Raw genomic sequence first — 26,336 nt, forward strand, 5'->3', positions numbered from 1 at the left:
CTTATTTTTCATACACTATTATTAATACTTTTAATTATTCAATTTCTATAGTATCTTTTATGTCAGCTGAAGACATACCAGTATGTCTCAGGCCATAATTCTCAAATATTTCATATAATTTTATTGGACTGTAATTCAAATATCCACTGTTTATCTGAAGTATTCCTTTCCTCCATGTTTGTCAAGGGTTTCAACTGAATTCAGTCTCCTTTTCAAGGGTAATATGCTATCTTTTGAAATAAAACAATCTTTTACAATAGCAAACACATACACTAGGGATGCATCTTGAGTGCAGTTGTGCTGTAGTTTCATCTAAAACACAAAGGTAAATAATATAGAGTAACATTTTAATACTAAAAAAAATTCTGATATAAAGGTAAGCTTTTATTTAGCAATTTTACACTATATTCATCATTCAGAATTTCAAGTTCTAGATCCTAGCACCTCTCAAAGTTTTTCTCTTATTCATTATTACTATTATTAAGACTTTTAATTATTCAATTTCTGTATTATCTTTTATGTCAGTGGAGGGCATATGTTTCAGGCCACAATTCTCAAACATTCTATTTCATATAATTTCACTGAACTGTAATTCAAATATCCAACTGTTTATCTGATGCATTAATTTCTTTCATGTTTGTCAAAGGTTTCAACAGAATTCAGTCTGTCTTTCAAATACTGAAGGTAGGTTTATCTATCTATGTACTAATAGACTTCTTCACCCTTATATGGGAGGTAGCAGCTAATGCATACACCCATCCCATTCCCATCCACCATCCATCAGCCATTTCCCTTTGACATTAGCTCCTTGTAAATAAAGGGTCACCCCTGTCCTTTACCCACTGCCTGGTTCAAGAGCAATGTAGCAAGACAGAGCACATGGTGACCCTCCCTTGTCCTCTCATGTGAAAATAGAAAAGGCAAGGAGAAATCCCTTTGGGCCACATCAATTTATATTCCATTCACAACCATTCTCCACTCATACCTACCTCTTATGTTCAACAGACATTCCCCTTTTACTCAAAGCCCCCTTCACTCCATCCATTCATCTCATTTTTGGTCCACCCCTCAAGTTCATTCCATCCACCTCTGCCTTCTACAAAAGCATTGAAAATGATGACAGCTGGTAAGGCACCTGGATTGGATGGGTGTCAAGAAAAGAGTCTGATAAAGGGAGGAATGGTTAAAGTGGATTGGAAAGTGAGGTTGTTTAATGTGTATCTAAAAGAGGGGAGTGTGTCAAGGGACTGGAGGAATGCATGTATAGTTCAGCTTTTCAAAGAAAAAGGAAAAAAAATGTGAATGTATTTGTTTTAGAGGGATCAGTTTGTCGAGTGTAGTTGGAAAGGCATAAAGGAATATGTTTATTGAGAGGAAAAGGAGAGGTACAGAAGTAATTGGTGAAGAATAGTGTGAACTTAGGAAAAGTATAAGATGCATAGATCAAATTTTTGCAGTAAGGGAGATCTGTGAGAAATTTTTGTTATTAACAGGTGTGAGAAAGTAGGTGCCATGGAGATGACCTTGTATGAAAAAACATGAATAAAAAAAAAAAGAGGAAACAGTTGGAAATGTAAGAGTAGGAGAGACATATGGACTGCTACAGAATATAAAGATGACTTTTCCCTAGTATATGGATGAAGAAATGATGAAAAAACTCATAGAAACACTAATCTATCCATGACTGGAATACTTATTGGTGGTATGTTCCTCTCACAGAGTGAAAGATGTAAGTAAAATTGAGAGAATACAAAGGGTAGTAACCAAACTGGTTCCTAGTCCAGCAGGGGAGCCATATCAGGAGACTAAAAGCACTGGATTTACAAACAACGAAAGATCAAAGAGAAAATGGTGACTTGATTACTCTAATGGGGGCAGACCACATTAATAGAAGATCTCTAGATTAGGGATAAGAGGGCTTAATGAGTTCATAAAAACATACAGATTGACCTCTCATTAACGGACTAAAAGGGGGGTAACGGTGTCCGTTGATGTGAATAACCCGTTGATTTGGAGTGGTTTTTGGGTGGCATAGTGATTGCACGCACTAAACAACAGCACCGAAAACACAGCGAAAACAACTAAAACACAGCTAATTAACGTCCGTTAATGAGAGGTCACTCTGTATTGAGAAAGACTTAATGCCTAAAGGATGTGAAGAAATTCAGCTTTTCATAGATGTACAAATACACGGAAAAACTTGAAAGACAATATAGCCCAAGCTAGAACAATACATGAATTTAAATCTAAGTTTGATAACTGAAAAATTAGGAGATATTGCCCAAGTTGAAATGAATCTGAAATTTGAATTGAAACATGCACTTTAAGCTAGTTATGATAACTGGAGAGAAAGATAGGAGCTATGAGTGCTGCTCCTTTCCTGTATACTAAAGTTACACATATACACACAGCGAGCAACCACAAAAATGGCTCTAGCACTTTCATACTTGTCATATGAAGAGAGACTGGCTAAATTGGAGTTACTGACTATGGAGCAAAGAGAAAAGAGAGGCGGTCTACTGACCATCTATAGAATCATGAAGGGCACAGAAATACTTGATAGAGAGGACTTGTTAAATTGGGACAAGAAAAACACAAGAGGACATGGAAAGGAACTCAAAAAACATAGTTATAGAAGAGATTTGAAGAAGAATAGTTTTCTACACAGAGTGGTGGACACTTGGAACAAAGTGGATGAAATAATAGTGTGTGCAAAAACCATACACGAATTTAAGAACAAACTAGTCACTGCGAGATACAAAAGCGGGACACCATGAGTGTAGCTCCCCTTCCTGTAAGATACAACTAAGTAAATACATACATACATACATATACCAAGGCTTTTTCCCCCTTCCAAGGGAGGTAGCCAAAAAGGGAAAGGCATAAAAACACTCCCACCCATTTCATCCCTAGATACACTCCACACCCCTCCCACCCTCCCTCTCATCTGAGCACCTCCTGGATGACGGGTCATCCCTGCACCCTGCCCACCGCCCTGGGTCAGAAGCAGTGTCGCAAGACACAGCACATCCACAGCAAGGCCGCTTCATTTAATCGGCGACCCCCCCCTAAGTAAATACAATTAAGTAAATACACACATACAAGACAAAAATTCCATACAATACCTCAATGACATTTGCACCATATATGACCAACATCACAACTGTAACAGATGCCTTATAACTCTCAGTGATCACAGGTGTAGAATTGGATAAGGCAATGACGCCAGCTTAATATACAAACAATATATGGGGTCCATGCTGGACTATACCAGTTTAGCATGGGCAACAACCATCTCTGGCACTTAACACAACAAATTACATGTAACATAGCTAACATAACCAAGGCACAGAGAATAATTACTGGGTGTACACGGACAACATCCACAGTTCACTTACACATGGAAATAGTTTTATGTTTATATAAAGATCTCAAGATGTGTGACATACAATATACATCATCTTCTGAACAAAACCCACAGCACCTATCACATGTGTTTTAAACAGGGCCCAAAACACTACTACAACATAATACAAGTGTACAATATCATCCCACCACCCCCACTCAACCACAATAATATGAATAAACACATAAATGCAATTCTCACAGATAGAGCTCGAAGTATCCTGGAGCCCACCACGATTATTGGCCAATCCCCACCACTGGTACACAAATCTGAAATTAAGCTAATCAGAACAGTTCACCTAAACAGATTCCATTGTGGCCACCTCACAATACTTAAGACATACCAGCATAGGCTAGGATACACAACTGATAACATGTCCACTTTGCCAAGCTACCTTAAACATAATATCATATACCAGTATTTACAGTATTCAACACTGGCAGCACACATACATGATCATGACACAAGTGGGGTAATGAAACTGGCATAACCCATGGACATTGAAGGCAAGCAACATTTGAGCATATCTATGGGCTAAAGAGAAAGGGTTAAGCATGTTAAGTACTTAATGACATTTCCATTTTGATCTTCCTTCAGACTTTACAATTCTGATTATAATGTGTTCAACTTTGTTACAATGACAATGCGTAGACTTTGGTCTAAGCCTGTACATGCAGCCAAACCCTGCTTGTCTCTGTTCCAGTCAAAAGATGTAATGGGTAACTCAGCAATGTTCATTTTCTGAATGAACTCTGCCTTGCCTGGAACTCCAGTTATTGTCCCATCAGAAAATTTCTTTTTTCTTGATTCTGGATAAGAGTACTTCCATAGGTTGAGGGAACCATCACCACCAGTTGACATAAAAATTTCACGGTTTTGGGGTAAATATTTTGCACACCACACTGTTGAATCATGAGCTTTCTGTTTGACTTTAGCATATCCTTTCTTTTCATGGAAAACACTCAAATCAAATACATGAAATTTTGCCTCTAAAGTTGTAGCAACTAATTTATTCATACTGATATCCTTTCTGTCAAATTCCACAGAACACACCCCAACTCCCACATTTACTTCCCATTTGACACCCATTGTTCTTAAGTCAATCAACTTAATGTCACCATTGTCAAAACCTATACATATGGCCCTATCCTCAGCTGAATGAGCATTGCCAAAAGCTACTGTCCAGCAATCACGTTTGTTGTTAATATCTGTTGGCTCGATGTTGACTACCGGCTTATCTTTTTGTCGAGGATCCCACACTTTGATGTATCCATCTCGACTCCCAGTTACAAGTTCTGGAGCACCTGGAGAGCAAAGCTGATAAGTATAATACTTTCCTAAAAAATGAGGTATTATGTAACATATATAAATAAATACATACATATACCAAAGGCTTTTTCCCCCTTACACAGGGGGTAGCCAAAAAAGAAAAAGGCATAGAAAATACTCCCATCCATTCCATTTCCTATATATTCCACTCCCCTCCACCCTCCCTCTTATCTTGTCACCTCCTGGATGACGGGTCATCCCTGCATCCTGTCCACTGCCCTGGGTTAGAGGCAGTGTCACAAGACACAGCACATCCACAGTAAGGCAGCTTCATAAAAAATATAAATAAATGCCCACTTAAAAGAAACTGGAGAGATCAAATTTTGCACAAAAGCAGAGTAAACCAGAAGAAGAAGAAGAAGACGCCATTTCCAAACCTTGTTCAGGTCTCTCTGTAATGATTCACAATCTGTATCAGTATTCACTTTCCTCAGCAATGCATCATCTGCAAAGAAGCTCATGTAATATTCCACATTTTCATCCATGTCATCTACATAAATAGCGAACACCATCCCCACTTACTCCACTCCTATTCACCCTCCTCCCTCCCTCCCTCTCATCTTGGCTCCTCCTGGATGATGGGTCATCCCTGCATCTTGCCTACTACCCTGGGTCAGAAGCAGTGTTGCAAGACAGCACATTCATAGCAAGGCCACTTCATTAAGTCAGTGACTCCCCTCTCTGTTCCCTCATGCAGAAAAACGAGAAGATGGAAAGAAATCCCTTTGGGCTGTGTCAAATTATTTTTTCACACATACTCCCTCACCCCCCCCCCCACCCACTCCCTTTCGTGCATCACAGCATCATCCATACACAACCATTCTCCATTCACCCCTATCTTCTGTCTTCTCCCGTCCTTCCTCAAGAGACATTACCCTCTTTCCCAATGCCCCTTTTACCCCATCCATCCATCTCATATTTGGTCGTCCCCTCATGTTCACTACTACTTCTGCCCTCCACACCTCTTTCACTAATCTTTCTTCACTCATTCTTTCCATGTGTTCAAACCATCCCAATACTCTTTCATCAACACTATCTCCCAATTTCCTTTCCCTGTTCTCCTCCTCACCTCCTCATTTCTCACTCTAGCTAGCCTAGTAACCCCTATCATACTTCTCAGGCATTTCATCTCAAACACATTCAAACTCCTCCTCTCTTATGTTCTATGTTTCTGCCCCGTACAGTGCTGTTGGCACAAACACTCCTTCATACAATCTCCTCTTAGATTCTATTCCCAAATGTTTATTTATCATTACACTTTTTAATCCCCCCAAAGCATTACATGTTTCTCTCAGTCTGCATTCTACCTCCACCTCTACTCCTCCCTTTCCCACCATATTCACACCCAAGTATCTAAAACTTTCTCCCTTAATACTCACTTCCAGTCTGCTGCCACTTTCTCCCCTTGTACATCTCATCACCTTACATTTACCCACATTTATCTTCAACTTTCGCATACCTTCCCAAAATTTGTCAATCACTTCCTGAATCCCTCCTCTGATCCTGCCACAAGTGTAGTGTTGCCAGCAAACAACAACTGGTCATCTCCCATTTTCCTCCATTTTCTTGAACTATCTCCAATCCCCAACCCATTCCCATTGCATTTACATCTTGCACCACCCCATCCATGTATAAATTGAACAGCCAAGGCAACATAACTCATCCCCAATGAAGTCCCACCTTTACCTCAAATCACTCATACTCTCCATTTCTGATTCTAACACAAGGTGTACTACTCATGTAAAAGCTCTTGACTGCTCTTAACAGCTTTCCTCCTATCCCATATATCTGCAATACCTCCCACACTGCCTTCCTGTCTATCCTGTCATGAGCCTTTTCCAAATCCATAAAGACTCAGAAAACATCCTTATCTTTTCCTAAAGCTTTCTCACATATCTGTCTTACCACAAAAATCTGATTCATGTAACCCCTACCTGTCCTAAACCCACACTGTTCCTCACCATTTACTCCCTCTGTTTTGCAGGAAAAGAGCTATGTTCGCAGTGACCTGCTATTGTATCTTTCCACATCCATTTTTTTCTTAGTAATGTATGATTTTAGCACGCACTGTTTCCTCATTTTGTTCCAGATATCTATCATTCTGTGTGGAAAGCTATTCTTTTTCAGATCTCTTCTGTAACTGTCCTTCTTAACCCATTCAATTAATGTCAGCCGCTTGTGGTGTAGATACGAAAAACCGGATATGGTAGACCTCGCGCCAGCCCGTACATCCGAATATCATCTGATGCGGCTTGACCACGCGAGGATTGACGTCATATTTTTCTGGTGTTTGATCAAACATTTTGGTGTTTTATGATTTTTTGTTTTATTTGACCAAATGACAAGAATCTTGTCATCGGAGTTTAAAGGGTTAAGTTTCTTCTTGTGTCCTCTTGTATTTCTTCTGTCCCATTTTGTAGGTCATCCCTATAAAAAATTTCCATCCCTTTCATAATCCTGTAGATGGTTAGCAAATCACCTCTTTCTCTTCTTTGTTCCAGGATTGATAGATTTAGTTTATCCAATCTTTGTTCATATATCAAATTGCAAAGTGTTGGTGTCATCCTTGTTGTTGCTCTTTGAATTCCTTCTGGTTTCTTTGTTTTTGGAACTAGGTGTCCATAGTGACAGTGTGTAATCCAATTTTGGTCTTATCAGTGTAACTAGTACTTTCTCTACCATTTCTTCATCCATGTAGTCAAAGGCTACTTTCATTGATCTTAATAAGTTGAAAGTTTCTCCAACCATTCCATTGACATGTTTGTCTGGTGTCATATCATTTGAGATAATTATTCCAAGGTCCCTTTCCGAGTTTACTTTTTTACTTCCTTTGTATCAATTTTATATTGACATGATATTCTATTTTTGCTTTTCCAAAATCCATTATACTACATTTCTTAATGTTGAAGTTCACTTCACTCTTCTGACTCCATTTCCAGACTTTGCCAAGGTCTTCTTGCAAAGATTTGCAGTCTTCCTCTGTACTTACTCTCTTTAATAGTTTCTTATCATCTGCAAAGAAGTTCATATAACATTTCACGCCTTCATCCATATCGTTTATATATATAGCAAATATTATTGGAGCCAATACAGAGCCTTGGAGGACTCTGTTTATCATATCTTCCCAATTTGAGTTCTTGTCTCTAAGTACCACCCTCATTTTTCTTCCGTTCAAGAAATCTTTCATCCATTCCAATAACTTTCCTTGTATTCCACCTATTATTTCAATTTTTTGTAGTAGCTTTTTGTGTGGTACTTTGTCAAAAGCCTTTAGTAAGTCCAAGAAAGCACAACCTTCCCATCCATCTCTTTCTTGTATTATTTCTATTAATCTCGAGTAAAAGCATATTAAGTTTGCAGTACATGATCTTCCACTTCTAAAACCAAATTGTGAATGTGAACTGTTACATGGACATGTGGCATGTTTCCCTGATGTTGATCCTACATACAGGGTTGTTTCCACAGGATAGAAACCTCAATGGAGGAGAAAAAGCGGATGTCCACAGAATTCATGGCTTGCGCCAAGTTGATCAAACCTATTGAGAGCTATTTGGAGTGGGAAGGGGGGGTGGCTGTATGGGAGTTTGGTTAGAGATTGTGGGGACTGGCACCATTGTGTATTTACCTAGTTGTATTTTACGGGATGAGAGCTATGCTCGTAGTGACCCATTTTCGGATCTCTCCGCATCCAATTTGTTCTTAAAATCTTGTATAGTTTTGGCACTCACTGTTTCCCCATTTAGTTTGTTCCAGACATCAATCACTCTACCTTTGTCTACTGTGTCTCTCACCCAATTTTCCTTTTCTTTAATTACTTTCATAACTGTTTCTTTTGTATTTTCCTCCATCTGCTTTTGTACTATTTCTCTAAATGATATTTTTTTATTTTCCTGTTCTGCTTCCACTGATTTTTTATTTCAAGGAGGTCTGTTTCCTTGATTGACTCTTCCAACTTTCTGGTCACTACCTGTAATTGCTCTTTGACCTCCTTTTTCAGTTCATTTTTCATTCTTTCGTTTTCTCTTTTGAACATATCAATTTAACTCTTCAGGTCACTCAATTCTCTAATTGTTTGCTTGTTATTCTTATGCAAAGTAGTCAACTCCCTAAGTAAAGCTCAGTAGTCCAATTTTAAATCTATAATCTCTTCCAATAATTTGTTTACTTCAAGATTTCTTAATGCATTGCTATATCTAACTTCTCTATCTATATCTATGCCTTTACCTATTTCTCCTAGAGTAAAACAACATGCTTCCTGGCATATGCCCCCAATTGATGATGATGTGAAGTTAGATAATGTTGTCTGTGGTAATTTTGTTTCCAATGTGTATGTTGTGTTTGTGCAGGAACTGCTGCAATTCTGTGTTTCCTCATAATACAATGTGTTTATTTGTAGCACGTTTTAGCTGTGTTTTTGTTGTGTTTTGGGTGTATTACTAGAGCAGGTTCAGTTTGTTGTGTATTGGTTTGTGTTTGTTAGTGAGGTGCATTTAAGGTGGACCTAGGTATAGCAAGTGTTGCATTTTATTGAGGTGTGTGTGTGTGTGATTTAATTGCATAGCAGATGGTGGACAGATGTTGGGACCTATTTTATTGATTGATTTTTTTTATGCTACCAACTAAAATGGGGTGTGGGGAGACAGGTACTGGAATGGTGCTCCTTATACAAAAGCAAGTTGTGGTGAGAAAAGTAGGATAGGAATAGATAGTAAAATTGATTGGAAAGTCTTGTTCCATGTTGGAACATTGGATCTTTCTACTGAAACACAAAGGCAAAAGCCAACAAGACTGTGAGAATCAACACCGTGTGAGATCGAAACCTTTATTGGTACGACGTTTCGCTTGTTACAGCTTTTTCAAGTATTTGAAAAAGCTGTAACAAGCGAAACGTCGTACCAATAAAGGTTTCGATCTCACATGGTGTTGATTCTCACAATCTTTCTACTGGCCACTGTCCCTCCATTGATAATAGCAATACCATGTGTAGATCTACTTCAACATCACCTTTGGCCAATCCTTCATATAATCTACACAGGGAAGAAAATCAAATGCTAAGGTATGATTCTTTTCATAAAAAATATTCAAACTATACTAACATACTTAACATGTATCCATTATGTTTACCTCGGAAAACCATAGCTATAAAGAATAGGTGAAATAAAGTTGATCACACTTCACACATATGTATCATCACATATTCAAATAAAAAATAAATTACCTTCTCCAATTCCAAGACCTCCAACACCATCAATGCAATTCACAATCTGAGTATGGGCATTGACTGAATAAGTTGGTGTTTCTGGTTGATTCAGATCCAAGATATCAAGGTGTCCATCAAAGCTGCCTACAGCAAGCTGGCGGGCTGCCAAGGAAGATGCTCCAAACGTACCTGAAGTTGTAAAATTTCTTTTGAAATATCTATAAAGTGCAATATCAAGCTGCTGATGTATTTTGATTTTTTGTACACATGGGTATGAGATTGTATAGTCACCCTAAATATTATGGTTCATTATATCAAAGAAAACGTGGACACTCGTGCAACAAAATGTTCTGACAAGTTCTGGGGCATCATCTGAGTTGTTATGCCACTGGTTCTCTGACAGATTTTTGCATGTATATTTCTCTCTGCATTGCTTCTGACCCAGGGCAATGGGCGAGATGCAGGGATGACCCATCATTCAAGAGGAGCCAAGAAAAGAGGGAGGGGTGGTGAATGGGAGTGGAGTGGGTGGAAGTGGAATTATGCCTTTTGACTTTGGCTACCTCCCTTGTAAGGGGAAAAAGCCCTTGGTATATGTATGCATATTTCTATCTCCTAGTTGATGAAAAGTAGTGTGGGTTTAGGAAATGTAGAGAATGCATGGATCACATTTTTTTGGTAAGGCAGATTTGTGACAAGGCTTTGGTAAAAGGTAAGGATGTTTTTTTGGGCCTTTATGGATTTGGCCAAGGTTATGACAATGCCTATGACAAAGTAGACAGGAAGACACTGTGGGAAGTATTGCAGATACATGGGATTGGGGGAAAGCTGTTAAGGGCATTCAAGAGTTGTTACAACAGTAGTAGATCCTGTGGGAGGACTGGAAATGGAGAGAGTGAGTGGTTTGAGGTAAAGGTGGGGATGCATCAGGGGTGTGTCATGTCACCATGGTCGTTCAATGTGTACATGGATGGGGTGGTACAGGACATAAACTGCAAGGGTAATGAGCTGGAGATTGGAGATATGTGGGAGGTGGGATGATACTGTGCTTGTGGCAGGGTCACAGAAGGAATAAAGGCAGTTAGTGATGGAGTTTGGAGAGATATGCAACTGGAGAAATTTGAAGGTAAATGTGGGTAAAAGGTAATGTGTACAAGGGGAGAGGATGGCAGCAACTTGGCAGCAAGATACAGCAGTTTCACAACAGAATCCAGCAGCTGAAGCTGATTCACCCCACCATTTAATTATGTGGTACCCCCTCCATCGACTTAAGAAATTTTCAGAGCAGACAAGAATATCCCATTGGGCTGCATCATTCCTTCAATTATTTATAATCACTTTTCATTTATTCCTATTTCTTGCCCTCGCTCTTCCTTGCTTGACAGACATTACTTTTGTATTTGGTGCATCCTTTACCTTGTCCATCTACTTCATTCTTTGTCTTCCCCTCAAGTTCCCTCCATCCACTTCTGGTTTACACTACAACTTGCTATGATGGAAGGAACAACAAATGGGTTTTTGGATAAGTGTAGGATGGGGTTATGGTGGGAGCAAGTATGCTTTGAGTAAGCTACTCCTTATACATAGGAGAAGAAACCATTTGACATGTGTATGTATGCTATCAATATCATTCTGCTAGGTGGCACTTATTTATTGGAGCCTTGTTGCACTTCTTGGGTGATGTTTGTGAGCAATGCATGGAGGGAGTGATCTCTGAATCCATGTTGATTTCGTGAGATGAATAGTTTTGATTTATTGTAGGATCAATCTTTCAATCAGTTCAGATATAGTAGAAAGGAAAGAGGTCTGAAGGATGCTGGGTTCCGATGCAGCTTGCATGGTTTCAAGATTGGGATTACATGTGTTGTTTTCCCAATTGTTAACCCCTTCACTCTGGGCCAAAATCTCGCGGGCAGCATTAGCTGCCAGACGTGCAATGTTGCGTCATAATACTCGCATTATAATAAATAAGGTTACCGCTGTATTGCTCGTTCTCTTTCACCCGTGAATTTTGATAACCATAGAAAATATGATGAAGCCAGTTTACAGAGTATGGGGGTCACGCAGGTACAACTACAATATATATAATCAAGATGCCAACATCGGCATCCTCGCGTACCCACTTGCTCCTCATGACGCCTTCGTAGGCGTCATCGTATCGAAGGGGTTAAAGGAGAAATAAAGAGAGGAGTTGGTAGAAGTTAAGTGCCCACCCTTCTTCTTTAAATGGAAATTAGTCTCCATTCATAAAAGAATGTTGCATGATTCTGGACTGTGGAGTGTCATTAAAATCCTTCACATACTGGCTACATAAAACTTATACAGTTGTGTGAAACCAGGAATGGTTGAAATACGTCTGACAGGGTTTTTGTCATTACTGAGCAAAAGATGATGCAAGTGGTAGTTTCATATTAGGGGTGTTTGTAAATATTAGCTGTGGCAAATAACCCTCACTAAAGCACTTTGCAGATAGTTGCATAGATACCATACTTCTAATGCTTGTGCAAAATTACTATTCATTACAGAGTCTAATTTGGTTTTATTTTAATTTTCAATATTTGGACTTTATATTACTATGTTCATAAATGCAATATGCACAATGTAAAAAAAAATGTAGAAGTTAGCCATTTGTTCACAAAAGAGTTAACAATACAGGGAATCCCCTAAATATGAAACTCTGATATAATCAAAGATCTGAAGGTATGAAAAGAAGTGAGGATTTTTTTTTTCTATACAAAAGGCTGCTTAAATGGTATGAAAAACAGTATGAAAAAAATTATGAAAATACTGTACAGAACCAAATTTACTAAACAAGCAACTGCAGCAGCTTCAACATACAAAAATATCTATAGGTACATATCTGTTTTGTACATAGGGGATTTCCTATGTGTGTGTATATACAGTATGTGTATATATATATATACATATATATGTTATCAACACAACTTACAACACTTTAAAGCTGTTGGTTTATCAATACTCTGCACCAGATTTACGTCTCCTTGGCACAATTCGTGAATCTGAAATGAATAGGATAAAGTCATGAGAAAGTTACTTCTGATATTTCTTCTAAATTTATAATTCAGACAGAAAGAAAGACAGGCAGAGAGAGAAAGAGAAAAAGAAAGAGGAAGAGAGAAAGAGAGAGAGAGAAAGGAAGAGAGATGAAGACAGAGAGAATGAGAGAGAGAGAGAAAGAGGAAGACAGACAGAGAGAGAGAGAGAGACAGTGTGTATATCACCCAGTTGTTTGTGTATACAATAGGATTACTTGGTTTATAACAGTCTTGACTTCCACTGTGGTTATGATGCTGGCAGTGCTTGTCCCTGCACATTCCCCTTTTCAGATTTACCTTTTTTTTTTTTCAAATAATACAAAGAACTTGTTGGTGAGTACAATGGAGGAATATACTGTTAGGCAACAAAAGACTGAGTAAGGAACTGTTGGTCAGTCTTGATTATGGACCATTTTAGATTAATACTTATCATTCATTCTCTTGTTTGTGTTGTTTTTTGGGGAACTTTTAGACCTTCATTATGACTCCCAACCATAAGGTGTACTCTTCTGATGACAGTACATTGAAGAAAATGAAAGCAATCACTATCTGTCCAGGACTGGAATTTGGGGGGCACATACACTGCTACAAATTTTCTACTCTTCATATATTTGCTTTCAACTTGTATCGTAATTGATTCTACATTATTTTCTTCTTCAGTTATTTTTGTGAAAACATGGAAATAGAACATGCACAAATGAAAAATTACCTGTATTCTTGTTCAAATCATTAAATTCTATAAGCATACTCATTTATGTTAACACAATTATCATTATGGAAAAAAATACTGTGGTATGCAATGCATAACCTTCACTTGCCTGTATAACACCAGTACTTCTTGGGTATGAACCAACTGTCACAGCTTTAGCAGAGCGGGGTAACCATTTCACATCAAATGGACTGTAGTCTAAGGTCTTCTGAACATGTACAATTATCTGAGGCTTATCCATTATTCTTCAATCTCTCTGACTAATTTGTGACAAAAATTACTTCATATACTGCCTTCACAAAGGAATATTCTATTCCAACACCATTTTTTCTTACAATGATGAATGCAATACTATTAATTTTGCACACACTGTTTCTAAAACCACAAGCCAATTTTCTCTTGCATTTCTTCTATAATTCAATCATCACTTCAGCAGTCCTGTTTTAAAACTCTTCAACTTCCTTTTGCTTCTCCTGTAAAGCTTCCTTCTGCTTCTCCTGTAAAGTAAGACTGTATTTTAATATCATTATTTGATTAATAATTATTGTAGTACCGGGTACTAATGAAATGGAAACTCGCTGGCTGAGCGGGTTAGGGCGTCGTTACTTGCGGTGAAGGTCGAGGGGATGGCAGTTCGAATCCTGCCACCAGCGAAGTTGAACCAAGGGCATGGTTCATTAAATCCCATGCTACAAAGCCCTCTGTGAAGGGCACTGTCCTAGCCTTCCGATAGGGGGGAGTTTGTGATGTTAAACCATATCATTATCATCACTAATGAAAAATGTAAAAACAACATCTATAAGGCTATCACCAGAGACCAAATAGGCTGGCGTACAATTCTTCAAACGAGCACTGAACTACTTGGCTCCCACTTACCCCTATCCACTTGGTACCCACTTCCTCCTATCTGACACTCACCAACCTGGCACCAGGCAACCAACAACTCCTTTCAGCTCACATAACTCTAACATAAACCCCCAGATCCGTAGGCAACCACATGCAAACTTTGCTTGTCCCTCAACAAAACTGTCCTCACAACAATGCCACCAAAAACACTGTTGCCAACACCAGGAATGTTGACACATTAAAACTCTGTGTACAATGCAAAAATATTTACAATTAATTAATTCAACCATAATCATGTTAGAAAACTTATGGTATTATTGATATCTGGTGGTATATTTGAACAGTGTGGGTTTAGGACAGGCAGGGGTTGCATAGATCAGATTTTTGGGGTAAGACAGATATATGAGAAAGCTATAGGAAAAGATAAGGATGTTTTTTGGGCTTTTATGGATTTCGAAAAGGCTTATGAAAAGGTAGACAGGAAGGCACTGTGGGAGGTATTGCAGATATATGGGATAGGAGGAAAACTTTTAGGAGCTGTCAAGAGCTTTTACAAGAGTAGTGTGTCAGGATTAGAAATGTAGAGCGAGTGGTTTGAGGTAAAGGTGAGACTTCGTCAAGGATGTGTTATGTCACCCTGGCTGTTCAATTCATACATGGATATGGGTAGTACAAGAGGTAAATGCAAGGTTAGTGGGCCAGGGATTAGAGATGGTTAAAGAAAATGGAGAAAAGTGGGAGATAATCCAGTTGTTTGCAGACGGCACTGCTTGTAGTAGGATCAGAGGAGGAATTGAGGAAGTTAGTGACAGAGTTTGGGAAGGTGTGCCAAAGAAGGAAGTTGAAGATAAATGTGGGTAAAAGTAAGGTGATGAGATGTACATGGGGAGAAAGTGGCAGCAGATTGGAAAAGAGTATTAACCCCTTCACTCCGGGCCAAAATCTCGCGGGCAGCATTAGCTGCCAGACGTGCGATGTTGCATCATAATATTCGTGAACAACACTGTATGTGGCAGAAACATGAAACATAAGAGAGGAAGAGAGGAGGAGTTTGAATGTGTTTGAGATGAGGTGTCTGAGAAGTATGATAGGGGTTACTAAGCTGGATAGAGTGAGAAATGAGGAGGTGAGGAGGAGAACGGGTAGAAAGGGAGTTGGAAGATAGGGTTGATGAAAGAGTATTAGGATGGTTTGGACACATTGAAAGAATGAGGGAAGAAAGACTAGTAAAAGAGTTGTGGAAGGCAGAGGTGGAAGGAGTGAACATGAGGGGCTGACCTAGGATGAGATGGATGGATGGGGTAAAACGGGCTTTGGGAAAAAGGGGAATGTCTGCTGAGGAAGGACGGGAGAGGAAAAAAGATAGGGGTGAATGGAGAATAGTTGTATATGGATGATGCTGTGATGCATGGGGGGGAATGGGTGGGGGATGTGGGGTGAAGGAGTATGTGTGAGAAATAATATGATGCAGCCCAAAGGGATTTCTCCCTGTCTTCTCCTTTTCTGCATGAAGGGACGGAGAGGGGGGTCGCATCACTCTGTCCCACTTAGTTGTCTTATATGACATATATGGGAAACACGATGGCAGAATTCTCCCCCCACCACCTACCATAGGGATTTTACTGTTATATAGACAAATGATGTATGGCTTTGATCTGTAGGGGCACCCCAAAACTGTCTCTAAAGCAATGGTTGTCTGTTACCATGCAGTCAACACCCCAGTATGAAGCTGGAAGTATCAGTGCCATTGTCAGAGCTTTACATAAAATAATATCAACTCTTTTCCAACCTGAATGACAGTGGTCTATGTTAGCAAAAGTCCTACTCAATTGGTTTATTTCCCCATGTGTCATATTTAGATCATATGTCATATTTAGATCATGTGTCGTATTTAGATCTGTACAATTTTTTTTATCTATGTCAATCAATCAATCCATCACTACCAGGTCTCTCTTGCAGGAGACCTGTGGGTTTCAGGTAACAAGCTCCAGCTTCTGGACTGGCCCACAAGTCACTCATGGGAGATATTATGTTGTTGTCTAGGAACCATTAATGTAGGGCATTATATGATGAGGTGTTAAGTATTTTTTGTGTGGTGGTTACATTTATGGCAGTTTGGTTCTGTGGCCATGCCTATTTTTTGTTCTAATGCTGGATGGTGTCTTCAACATAAGTGTGCCAGTGTGGTTCTTACTTCTCTTGAGGTAGATTTTTCTGTGGAGTTGATGTCTGGGGGTTGTTGGTGGAGTATTGAATTAGGTGGTCTTTTTTGAAGAGCTTATTTGGTGATCTAGATGTGAATGTGTTTTTGTGTATATGTATTGTGTGGCACTAGTGGTAGGTTGTTGTATATGTTAGTGCAGTATGCTCCTGGGATAGTTCTTGTTATATTCAGCTGGTAGTGATTGTGCAATATGATGAGGTGGATGTGTAGTTTAGTTTGCTCTTTCATATAACAGTTCCTATCATATTCATATGGTCTTCTGTGGGAAGGTGGGAAGGGTTTTTGTTTCTGTGTGTAGATGTTCTATTGGGGTGGTAGAACCAATCAATCAACTGTTGCCTTGATTTTTACTAAGTGGAGAACCTATAGCCCCACAGTGGCTGGCAATGGTCCTTGGAACCTCCCACTAATTTTTCTGGAAAGAAACTTTGGACTGATGTCTTTGCTGTATTGGTGTTGGACGGTTTCTATGTGACGCTCCAAGTGGTAGGAAGAAGAGAGGTATTGACCGTTGTCAGGTCTCCATGTATAAAAAACTGTAAGAAATACAACTGAAGTTGGTAAAAAGACACCTTGGGTCCAGTCCAGAGACTGAGTGCCAGCCCCTCAGGGCTGTACTTCCATCAGGAGATGAGGTAGTTCACGGGTTTTTGAAAATGAGGAGATTTGCTTGCCATTTTGCAGGACCCCCACATGCAGGTACCCATCATTGGTCAAATTTTGTCATCAATACATCCACCTGCTCCAATATCTTACAGACAGAAAGAGTGAGGGAATGAATAACATAATTTCTTTACAAAAAGGGGTATCTATGGTTAGGATATGTCTAATTTAACATTAGATTAGATCAGGGCAGGGTGGGCAAGGTTAGGTTAGATTAGGCAGGTTAGTTATCATCTTTAAAACTCAAAAAGACGACAAAAATACTGCAAGCTCTCAGTCATGATGGATCAAATTTATTAAGGTAAACAATGTTATTATAATTTATTGCTGAAAATAGTTTCTTTAGAAGAAATGAGCAAAATAAAAATGTTGGGTCAGATTACCTTCCGAAACCCTATACTGTATTTACCCAAGCTTTCTGGGTAAATCTTTAGAAGTGCACACCTATGCAATATAGCAATAGAAAATAAATAATAATTTTATAAATTATGATACATCAACATAATATACATTATTCTTGGCAGAAATCAATAAAAGAAAAAATTGCTAAAAGCTATTAACAAACAAATGTGACTGGTTTGATTAATTGAGATGCCATCTTAGTATTTGTAGAGGTGGAAGTTGAAGAAATTAAAGTATGCCAAATTTGTCTATTCTAACCTAACCTAATCTTCCTACCTAACCTGCATTTAGTGTGGTACCTGTAATTCTAGAGGTCATCAGGTTGTCATTGTCGTCTCCAACCTCCGAATCTATCACAAAGAAGATGGCGTCTAAAGGAGTCAATGTAACTTTGTTTGTTTCTGCACAGCTTTTAGCAATGTATTCTGATATTAATTTTTCCCAAGAAAAATAGTATTATTTTAGAAGTGCACACCTACATAGTACAACATTAGAAAATTAGATATAATTTTTGTAAATTATAAAACATCAATAGAATAGATATTTTTCTTGGCGGAAATTAACATAAAAAAGACTGCTGAAAGCTATGGAGAAACGAATTAAGTTGGATAGACTCCTTTAAACACCATCTTTGTTTTGATAGATTCAGAGGTCAGAGACGATGGCCTGATGATGTCTAGAATTACATTATTAAATGCAGGTTAGGTAGGTAGGTTACATTGGGTTAGAATAGACGAATTTAGGATACTTTAATTTCTTCAACCTCCACCTCTACTAAAACAAAGATAGTGTTTCAAGTAGACGTAGTCAAAGTCACAAAAGTGGCTATGTTTGATATTTGATGGCTTTTAGTAACTGTTTCTATTATTAGTTTCCACCAAGAATAATGTATATTAAGTTGATGTATTATGATTTAATTTTCTATTACTACACTGCATGTGTGCACTTATAAAAATTTACCAAAATATCTATTACATTAATGTATTGTAATTTACAAAATTAATATTTAATTTTCTAATACTATACCATATTGGTGTGCACTTCTAAAAAAAATACTGGTTTCTGTGACAGCTTTATCCTTTAATTATAAATATCCATACAAGATTAAAGAATAAAGAATCTTGCAGTCAAAACCAGCACGGATTATCAAAGCCCCCTAAGGCCTAACCATTGACCCTCCAAACTCCCAAATTTTTGCATATGCATATACTGTTTTGTCAATCAGAATTGTGGTGCTATATCTTGTAAACTCTAGAGAGGTTTTCATTTAACGATATGATGATGAATATTCAGTATCGCCGGCCCAAGAAATTAAGTATGATGTCATTTTCACTTACAACCACATGATGTCATGTTTAAAATGTATAGTTGACTACTTACTGAGAATGATTTGTCAATTCTTTATATATTATTTACGAATACAAAACCTTTACCAATACGCACAGATGTCACCCGTTTCTTTATCCTTGAGGGATTGTTTACTTCAAAACTTCAAGCAACTCTGGTTGCTATGACAACATAGGACGCTTTATTACTTGCATAAGTGACCAAAGAGGCAAAATAATATTAGTATTAGAACAAAAAGTTGTGAATTAGAATAATGGTTTAGAAAACACTCAAAATTATTATTTTTCATCCAGAATGAAATCCAACTTTTTACCATTGCTTGGCCCATTATACTTTCCCCTATCTCTGCCACATTTGTTCTGCCTGGAAAAGGGTTAAATCTTCCTTGATTAACTCTTATAATGTTAATGAGAGCATATACTTTTATTCTGGCTTAATTCAGGTGATTTTATTTTGGCTAGGGAGCTGTAGGATTTACCGGTGTATTTTGTCAGAAATATATAATCAGCGGGATATTATATGCGAAACCTGATCAGCAATAATTTTTAAGTGGAAGCTAGTCTTCAATAGTAGAAAATATGTGGCAGAATCATCTAGTGGCATATTTAGTAAACACTTCACTTTGTTATGAGTGGATCTACTGCTGGTTGCAAAACACAAAGTCGACCACTGTACAACCAAGTGAAGGAAATATTTGAATAATAATATAATGATAACAAGTTAACAATTTGATCATTTCTACAATTTGTTTTCGTTCTTCGTTCGAGCTTGGTGAACAGTAGATGGAGAAACTGAAATGTGCAAAGCATCATGGCCAAGGCTTTTGGCAGTTAATTGCAACGACGACAACAACAACAACAACGACGACGACGACATCTACAACAACAACGACGACGACAACAACAACAACAACGACGACGACATCAACAACAACAACGACGACATCAACAACAACAACGACAACAACAACGTCGACACCAATAACAACAACAACGACGACATCAACAACAACAACAACGACGACGACATCAACAACAACAACGACATCAACAACAACAACATCAACAACAATAACGACATCAACAACAATAACGACATCAACAACAATAACGACATCAACAACAATAACGACATCAACAACAATAACGACATCAACAACAACAACAATAACAACGACATCAACAACAGTAACAACAACAACAACACTTGTCCGTCGAATAGAAAATTTCTCAGTCTCGTGTCGAGAAAACTTTCAGATTTCTGCATAGGTGGAACAGTTTAATTCTGCTCATCCCTTGAAGTGGAGTTTGAGGACAAAACCTCCGGAATCAGTGTCTCAGTCATTTCGAAATGCCCTTTCACCCGTTTTTTTTTCTCTCTCTCTTTTTTCTGAGCTCCAAACCTTGTTCCCTTTTCGTTTCATCGTTTCAGAGTTGACACATGCACACGGCCAATACCACGCACCAATGAATTTGTCCTATCATGTCGTTGTAAAGAAAGGAAAATCTTATCTTCTTGCCATACACACTTCATTTTCATCACGTCTTAGTGAGCGATATCAAAAACTCCTCAAAATAAAATTTCCAAACATACCGTTTTATATCTGCTGTTTCCGTTTTTTGTTTGTTCCTTTTTTATCAGAGTGCCTTGACTGGCTACCTCCCTTATAAAGGGGAAGAGGCCTTTTGATATTTAGATAAACAATTGACTGCAGTGACAGAGAATGTATTCTCTACCTCTATACGTGAAGGCTAACAACGCTCATTTTCTAAAGGGAAATCGAGCTCATGAACTAACCACGAGGCTCTTTTTTTTTATCCAGCAACCAGATTTCTTTGTCTAGTTTCTGTTTTTGTTATCGAAACAAGAGAAAAGACAAATTAGTGCTCAGCCATTTATTGGAAAATACTAATGTTGGTTAAAATGATGTTTTGCCAATTAAATATTCTGTAGTTACCATTTCAAAGAGAATAGTTATATTAGAGATAAAAAGGTTATTAGGAATCACATTGGCCCACTATTATCTGTTGACGGTCAACATGAATATTCAAATGAAGGAATGTGTGATATTCTAAACAACTATTTTAGCCCAGTATTCGTAAACGAAACACCTCAAAGTGAACTCCAAACTGAAACCCGTGAAAAGTCTAGGATGAACTTACTACGGTAAATATTACAAAAGAAAAAATCAAAAGGTGTATAGAAAAACTCTAAAGTTAATAAAACACCAGGGCCTGACGATTGGCATCCAAGAATCTTAAAGGAAATGAAAAATGAGATTGTTGTTCCATTCGAAATTATTTTCAAGAAATCCATCATATCCGGAGATGTCCCAAGAGAATAGAATCTAGCTAACGTTACTCCCATATTAAAAAAAAGTTACAAAAAGAAACCAAATAACCACCGGCCTATGAGCTTGACCTCAATTGTAGGAAAAATGATGGAAACTTTCAGCAGAGATGCTATTGAACATCATTTAGAAAGTAACTGTTTGATAAATGATAGCCAGCATGGATTCAGACGGAAACGTTCTTGCGTGACTAACTTACTCGAATTCTACAACACAGTAATCTCGAATTATGACAAAAGAAACAATATAGATTTAATATATCTAGACTTTGCAAAAGCTTTTGATACCGTCCCCCACGAAAGACTACTTACTAAATTAGCTTCACCACGGAATAAGTGGTAGCCTATTGAGTTGGACTAGTAACTGGTTGAACGATCGAAAGCAGAGAGTTGTTCTAAATGGCAAATTTCTAGATGGAAAGATGTTACGAGTGGAGTTCCTCAGGGTTCCGTTCTTGGGCCGCTTCTATTGATATTATATATGAATTGTATAGACCACGGACTGAAATCAGTTGTCTCCAAATTTGCTGATAATACAAAACTGTGCGGATTGGCAAATTATTACTTAAACCAGATAGATATTCAAGAATATTTAGATAAATTACAGCAATAGTCTGAAAAGTGGCTAATGAAATTTAACACAAGTAAATGCAAGCTTAAGCACATAGGTAAAATTAACAGTAAGTACGATTACAAGTTATTTGGAAATTCGTTAACAAAAGTGGATAGTGAAAAGGATCTCAGCGTAATTATCAGTAACGATCTCAAATCATCTAAGCAGTGTACATCAACCTCTGAGAAAGCAGATAGGAGTCTAGGACTGATTGCGTGATCTTTTGACTTTAAAACTCCATATCTCATTAACAAGCTATATAAATCATTAGTTCATCCCCTTTTGGAATATGCTGTTTCCGCATGGTCACCGAATCTCATTAAAGACATTGCCAGATTGGAAAAAGTACAACGGCGAGTCACAAAACTGATTCCAAATATAAGAAATAAATCATACGAAAATCAACTAAAACATATGAATCTGTTTTCCCTAAAAAAGCGTAGACTCAGAGGCGACTTGATACAGGTCTTTATGATTCTGAAGGGAATTGACATCAAAAGTGACAAAATGCTCTCACTGAATGAGAATCCGACAAGAATTAATGGTCTCAAACTATCAGGAAATAGATTAAATTTGGAAGTGGGTAGAAACAATTTCACCAATCGTGTAGTTAATGAATGGAATAAACTTCGTGCAGAGGCAGTGCAATGTAGTTCAGTTCGAAGCTTTAAGATTCATTTAGATAAACACCTAAGCAAAATGCTGTAATGCTTGCCATTTATTTGATATGTTTGTTATTATTTGTCTCTTTGTTTATTGTTATTTGCTTGATTTTTATTTATTATTATTTATCTCTCAACTTATTATTTATTATTTTCCAGTTTGTTTATTTAACTTTACCTACTTATTTATTTATTTACTTATTTTATTTATTATTATTATTTGTTATAATTTTTATCTATATACTTATTTATCTATTTATTTATCATTATATATTTTTTTTTCTTCCGACCTAGTTATCGACCAAAAGGTCTCCTGTCAGCATGCTCCTCCTTTGTAATCCTTTGAAATCCTTTGTATGTATGTGTGTATGTATGTATGTAATGTATGTATGTCTATGTATGTGAGTATGTATTCATATATACATATATATGTACAGTATATTATATATATATATATATATATATTATATATATTTTTTTTTCTTTCTTCTTTCTTTCTTTTTCGGGACTTTTTCCACGTTGGTGGTTGTACTTTTTTGTTTCCAATCTCTCATATCCATATACTATAATACCCATTTTTAAAATATCTCTTTTTCGAGTATTTTCTTTGTATATCCTCTACAGTTGTTCCTTCCCTTCCACGCTTATGCTACGAATTTTCCTTCTATGACGTAGGCATTAGTAACATCTGTAGCATACCTTAAATCTAAATAACGAAAGTATAAGAGTATTAGAAAATATGACACGTTGCTACGGGGACTGAATACCCACCCTGAATAGCAAGGAGAGGGATCGTAGAGGTTGTAAGAAAGACACGGAAGATAAACAGGGATGCCGTCAGTTCTAATGGCAGAACAAAAATGTCAATGGTAAGCAGAGAAATAGATAGAAAGGAGAACAGATAAACAATATGAATTCAGTAAGCATGGAAGTGATAACCCATGTAAAGGGAAACATTCCTGGGGGTAGATAATGAAGTACATATAGATAATATGGGTTCCCATTGCCTTGCGCCTCCCCCTAGCGGCTGACTGCAGATGTTGCGTGAAGAGCCTACTTGACGGAGTCGGTGGCCCTAGCACGGCGGCATAATATCGAGATTAACCGGCGACCTGCCCGCGACCCTTACACCTAACAAAGATGAATTAAGGGCGCAGGTGACAAGACGCATTTGGGACGGAATCTTTATTATGTACAAGTGGTAGGAACCGGCGCAAAGAAGGTAGTTGGGAGAGAGAGAGAGGAGGAGAAGTAGTGAGACAGAAGGTGGAAGAAGTGCCGTACTCGTTCTTGTCATACATATTGGAATACGGAACTGGTCTTGCAATATTCAAGATTGTCTCCCCATTCATCTTAGGTAAGCAAATTGGGCCGTTATTTATTTTTTTTTCCTGGAGGGTCTACCAAGTGCACGATTCCAGGTTCTGCCCAGAATATATATATGTACACACACACACACACACACACACACACACACACACACACACACACACACATGAAATAGTGAAACTGCGTGAAGGAGATAAAGAATACATAGATGAAGGAGTGAAATGTTACATGAACTTCTCTGCTGATGATGACAAACTACTTAAGAGAGTAAGCACAGAAGAAGACTGCAAATCGCTACAAGAGGACCTAGACAAAACATGGAAATGGAGTCAGAAGTGTGAAGTGAACTTTAACATTAAGAAATGCAGTATAATGGGTTTTGGAAAAAGCAAAAATAGAATATCGGGTCAATATAGAATTGTTACTAAGGAAGTAAAAAAAAAAGTCGACTCAGAAAGGGACCTTGGAGTAATTATCACACCTGATAAACATGTCAACAAACTAGTTGGAGAGACTTTTAACTTATTAAAATCAATGAAAGTGACCTTCGACTACATGGATGAAGTAATGGTAAAGAAGATATTAATTACAATGATAAGACCTAAATTGGAGTATGCTGCGACACTATGGGCACCTAGTAGAAAAGAATAAAGAAATTAGAAAGAATTCAAAGAGCAGCGACAAAAATGGCACCTACACTCTCAAATTTGACATACGAACAAAGACTGGATAAAGTACATCTATCAACACTGGAACAGAGAAGAGAAAGAATTAATTTGCTGACTACAGAATTATGAAAGGAATGGAAGTTCTTGACAGAGATGACTTATTAAAATGGGACAGAAGAGAAACAAGAGTACACGAGAAGAAGCTAAAGAAGGACAGTTACAGAGGAGATTTGAAAAAGAATAGCTTCCCACACAGAGTGATTGATGTCTGGAACAAACTAAACGGCGAAACAGTGGGTACCAAAACTATACAAGATTTTAAGAACAAACTGCATGCGGAGAGATAAAAAAAAGCGGGGCACTACGAGCATAGCTCTCGTCCCGTAAAATACAACTAAGTAAATGCAACTAGGTAAACACACACACACTGATCGTCCCAGTGTAAAGACTTCTCAACTAGAGCTCCCGAGAAACAACGGAACTTCTCAACTCAAATTTCTCGTCATCCTTGTAGGCTGCAGACAGTACCAGTATAGAAGAGTTTTATGTTTTGTGTAACTGGTTGTTGCTGTTGTTGGTGCGTAAAGTTGTCCAACCGATGCCGTATAACGCTATTTATTTCTTGCATGGGATAATTGTTGTTGGCGAGAAGCTGGGTGATTCTCTGAAGCTCTGCGTTCGTGGCGGTCCATGTTGAACAGTGGGTGAGGGCTCTTTGGACGAAGGCATTGATGACATTGCGTCGATACATACCGCTCGGGACACTCGCTTGCACCGTTAAGGCAGAATCCGAGGTTGATGGATTTGGTATAAACTTTTGCTGAAAAGCGGTTTCACGTCGGACCAATAATGCTATCGGAACTGTTGACATTAACAACGCACATATATATATAGAATTTGAAACGTGGACGAGCCGCGGATTCGAACCCAGCTAACCCGTAACAACGGGTTAGCTGGGTTCGAATCCTCGGCTCGTCCTCGTTTCAATTTCCAACGGATGCCTCCATCGAGCGATTCTTCAGTCTCGACTGCGATGGCATGGAATTAAAAGTTGTTTGTGGTTGGAATATATATATATATACATATATATAGATATATATATATATATATATATATATATATCATATAGTTTTTTTATGTGAGTTCCATCCAGTACCACTACATATTCTTAACCAAAACATTTTGGATGTGGGCCACCGTCTGTCTTAAGGGTGACACACTGTCAAGTCCTCGCTGACATTTGCCGGCATATTATTTTCCGAGCCGTCCTTTTCCATTTGCTCTCTCTCTCTCTCTCTCTCTCTCTCCTTCTTTCTTCCTACTTATAAATATTTTCATTTATCTTTTGTGCCTATTTCCACCAATCTTTCCACTAGATAATCTCCCTCTCTGTCAGTCAACTAAATTTCATATCAGTCAGCTTCTCTTTTTCTCTCTCTCTCCCCATACAGAACATGATTAGTATGTCTTATACAGGGAATGTTTTAATGGTTCAATGATATCCCGACAGACCAAATCACTCAATATTAATCT

The 26,336-nt window shown here is 38.0% G+C and overlaps 2 protein-coding genes across 5 annotated transcripts in view; one reads left to right on the forward strand and one right to left on the reverse strand.

Annotated features, from left to right (window-relative positions):
- Positions 1-26,336, forward strand: part of LOC143020399 (uncharacterized) — a 466,948-nt gene that overhangs the window by 3,673 nt on the left and 436,939 nt on the right. The window lies entirely within an intron of this gene.
- Positions 270-19,355, reverse strand: Wdr92 (dynein axonemal assembly factor 10). 4 transcript variants are annotated; one of them, XM_076176818.1, is made up of 5 exons: positions 19,269-19,355; positions 13,810-14,173; positions 12,886-12,955; positions 9,954-10,124; positions 270-4,710 (listed from the first exon to the last, which is right to left on the reverse strand). In XM_076176818.1, exons 2-5 carry the CDS (start codon positions 13,939-13,941, stop codon positions 4,019-4,021), a joined length of 1,065 nt encoding a protein of 354 aa, XP_076032933.1. In that variant the 5' UTR covers positions 13,942-14,173; positions 19,269-19,355; the 3' UTR covers positions 270-4,018. The 4 variants fall into 4 exon arrangements, with proteins under 4 accessions (XP_076032933.1, XP_076032932.1, XP_076032935.1 ...); XM_076176817.1 differs by having other exon boundaries at positions 19,279-19,346; XM_076176820.1 differs by having other exon boundaries at positions 13,810-14,197; positions 19,279-19,310.

This window comes from Oratosquilla oratoria, chromosome 39 (assembly GCF_046742065.1).
Source record: "Oratosquilla oratoria isolate Oo_2021 chromosome 39, ASM4674206v1, whole genome shotgun sequence".
In the NCBI taxonomy this organism is placed as follows: domain Eukaryota; kingdom Metazoa; phylum Arthropoda; class Malacostraca; order Stomatopoda; family Squillidae; genus Oratosquilla; species Oratosquilla oratoria.

Excerpts from the sequence above, each read along its gene's own strand:
- Wdr92 (XM_076176818.1), bottom strand. The coding sequence starts at position 13,941 with ATGGATAAGCCTCAGATAATTGTACATGTTCAGAAGACCTTAGACTAC. Across the intron at positions 12,956-13,809 it reads GAAGTACTGGTGTTATACAG|ATTCACGAATTGTGCCAAGG; the intron begins GCAAGTGAAGGT and ends TATTCATTTCAG. Across the intron at positions 4,711-9,953 it reads AGGTCTTGGAATTGGAGAAG|GTGCTCCAGAACTTGTAACT; the intron begins GTAATTTATTTT and ends TTTGCTCTCCAG.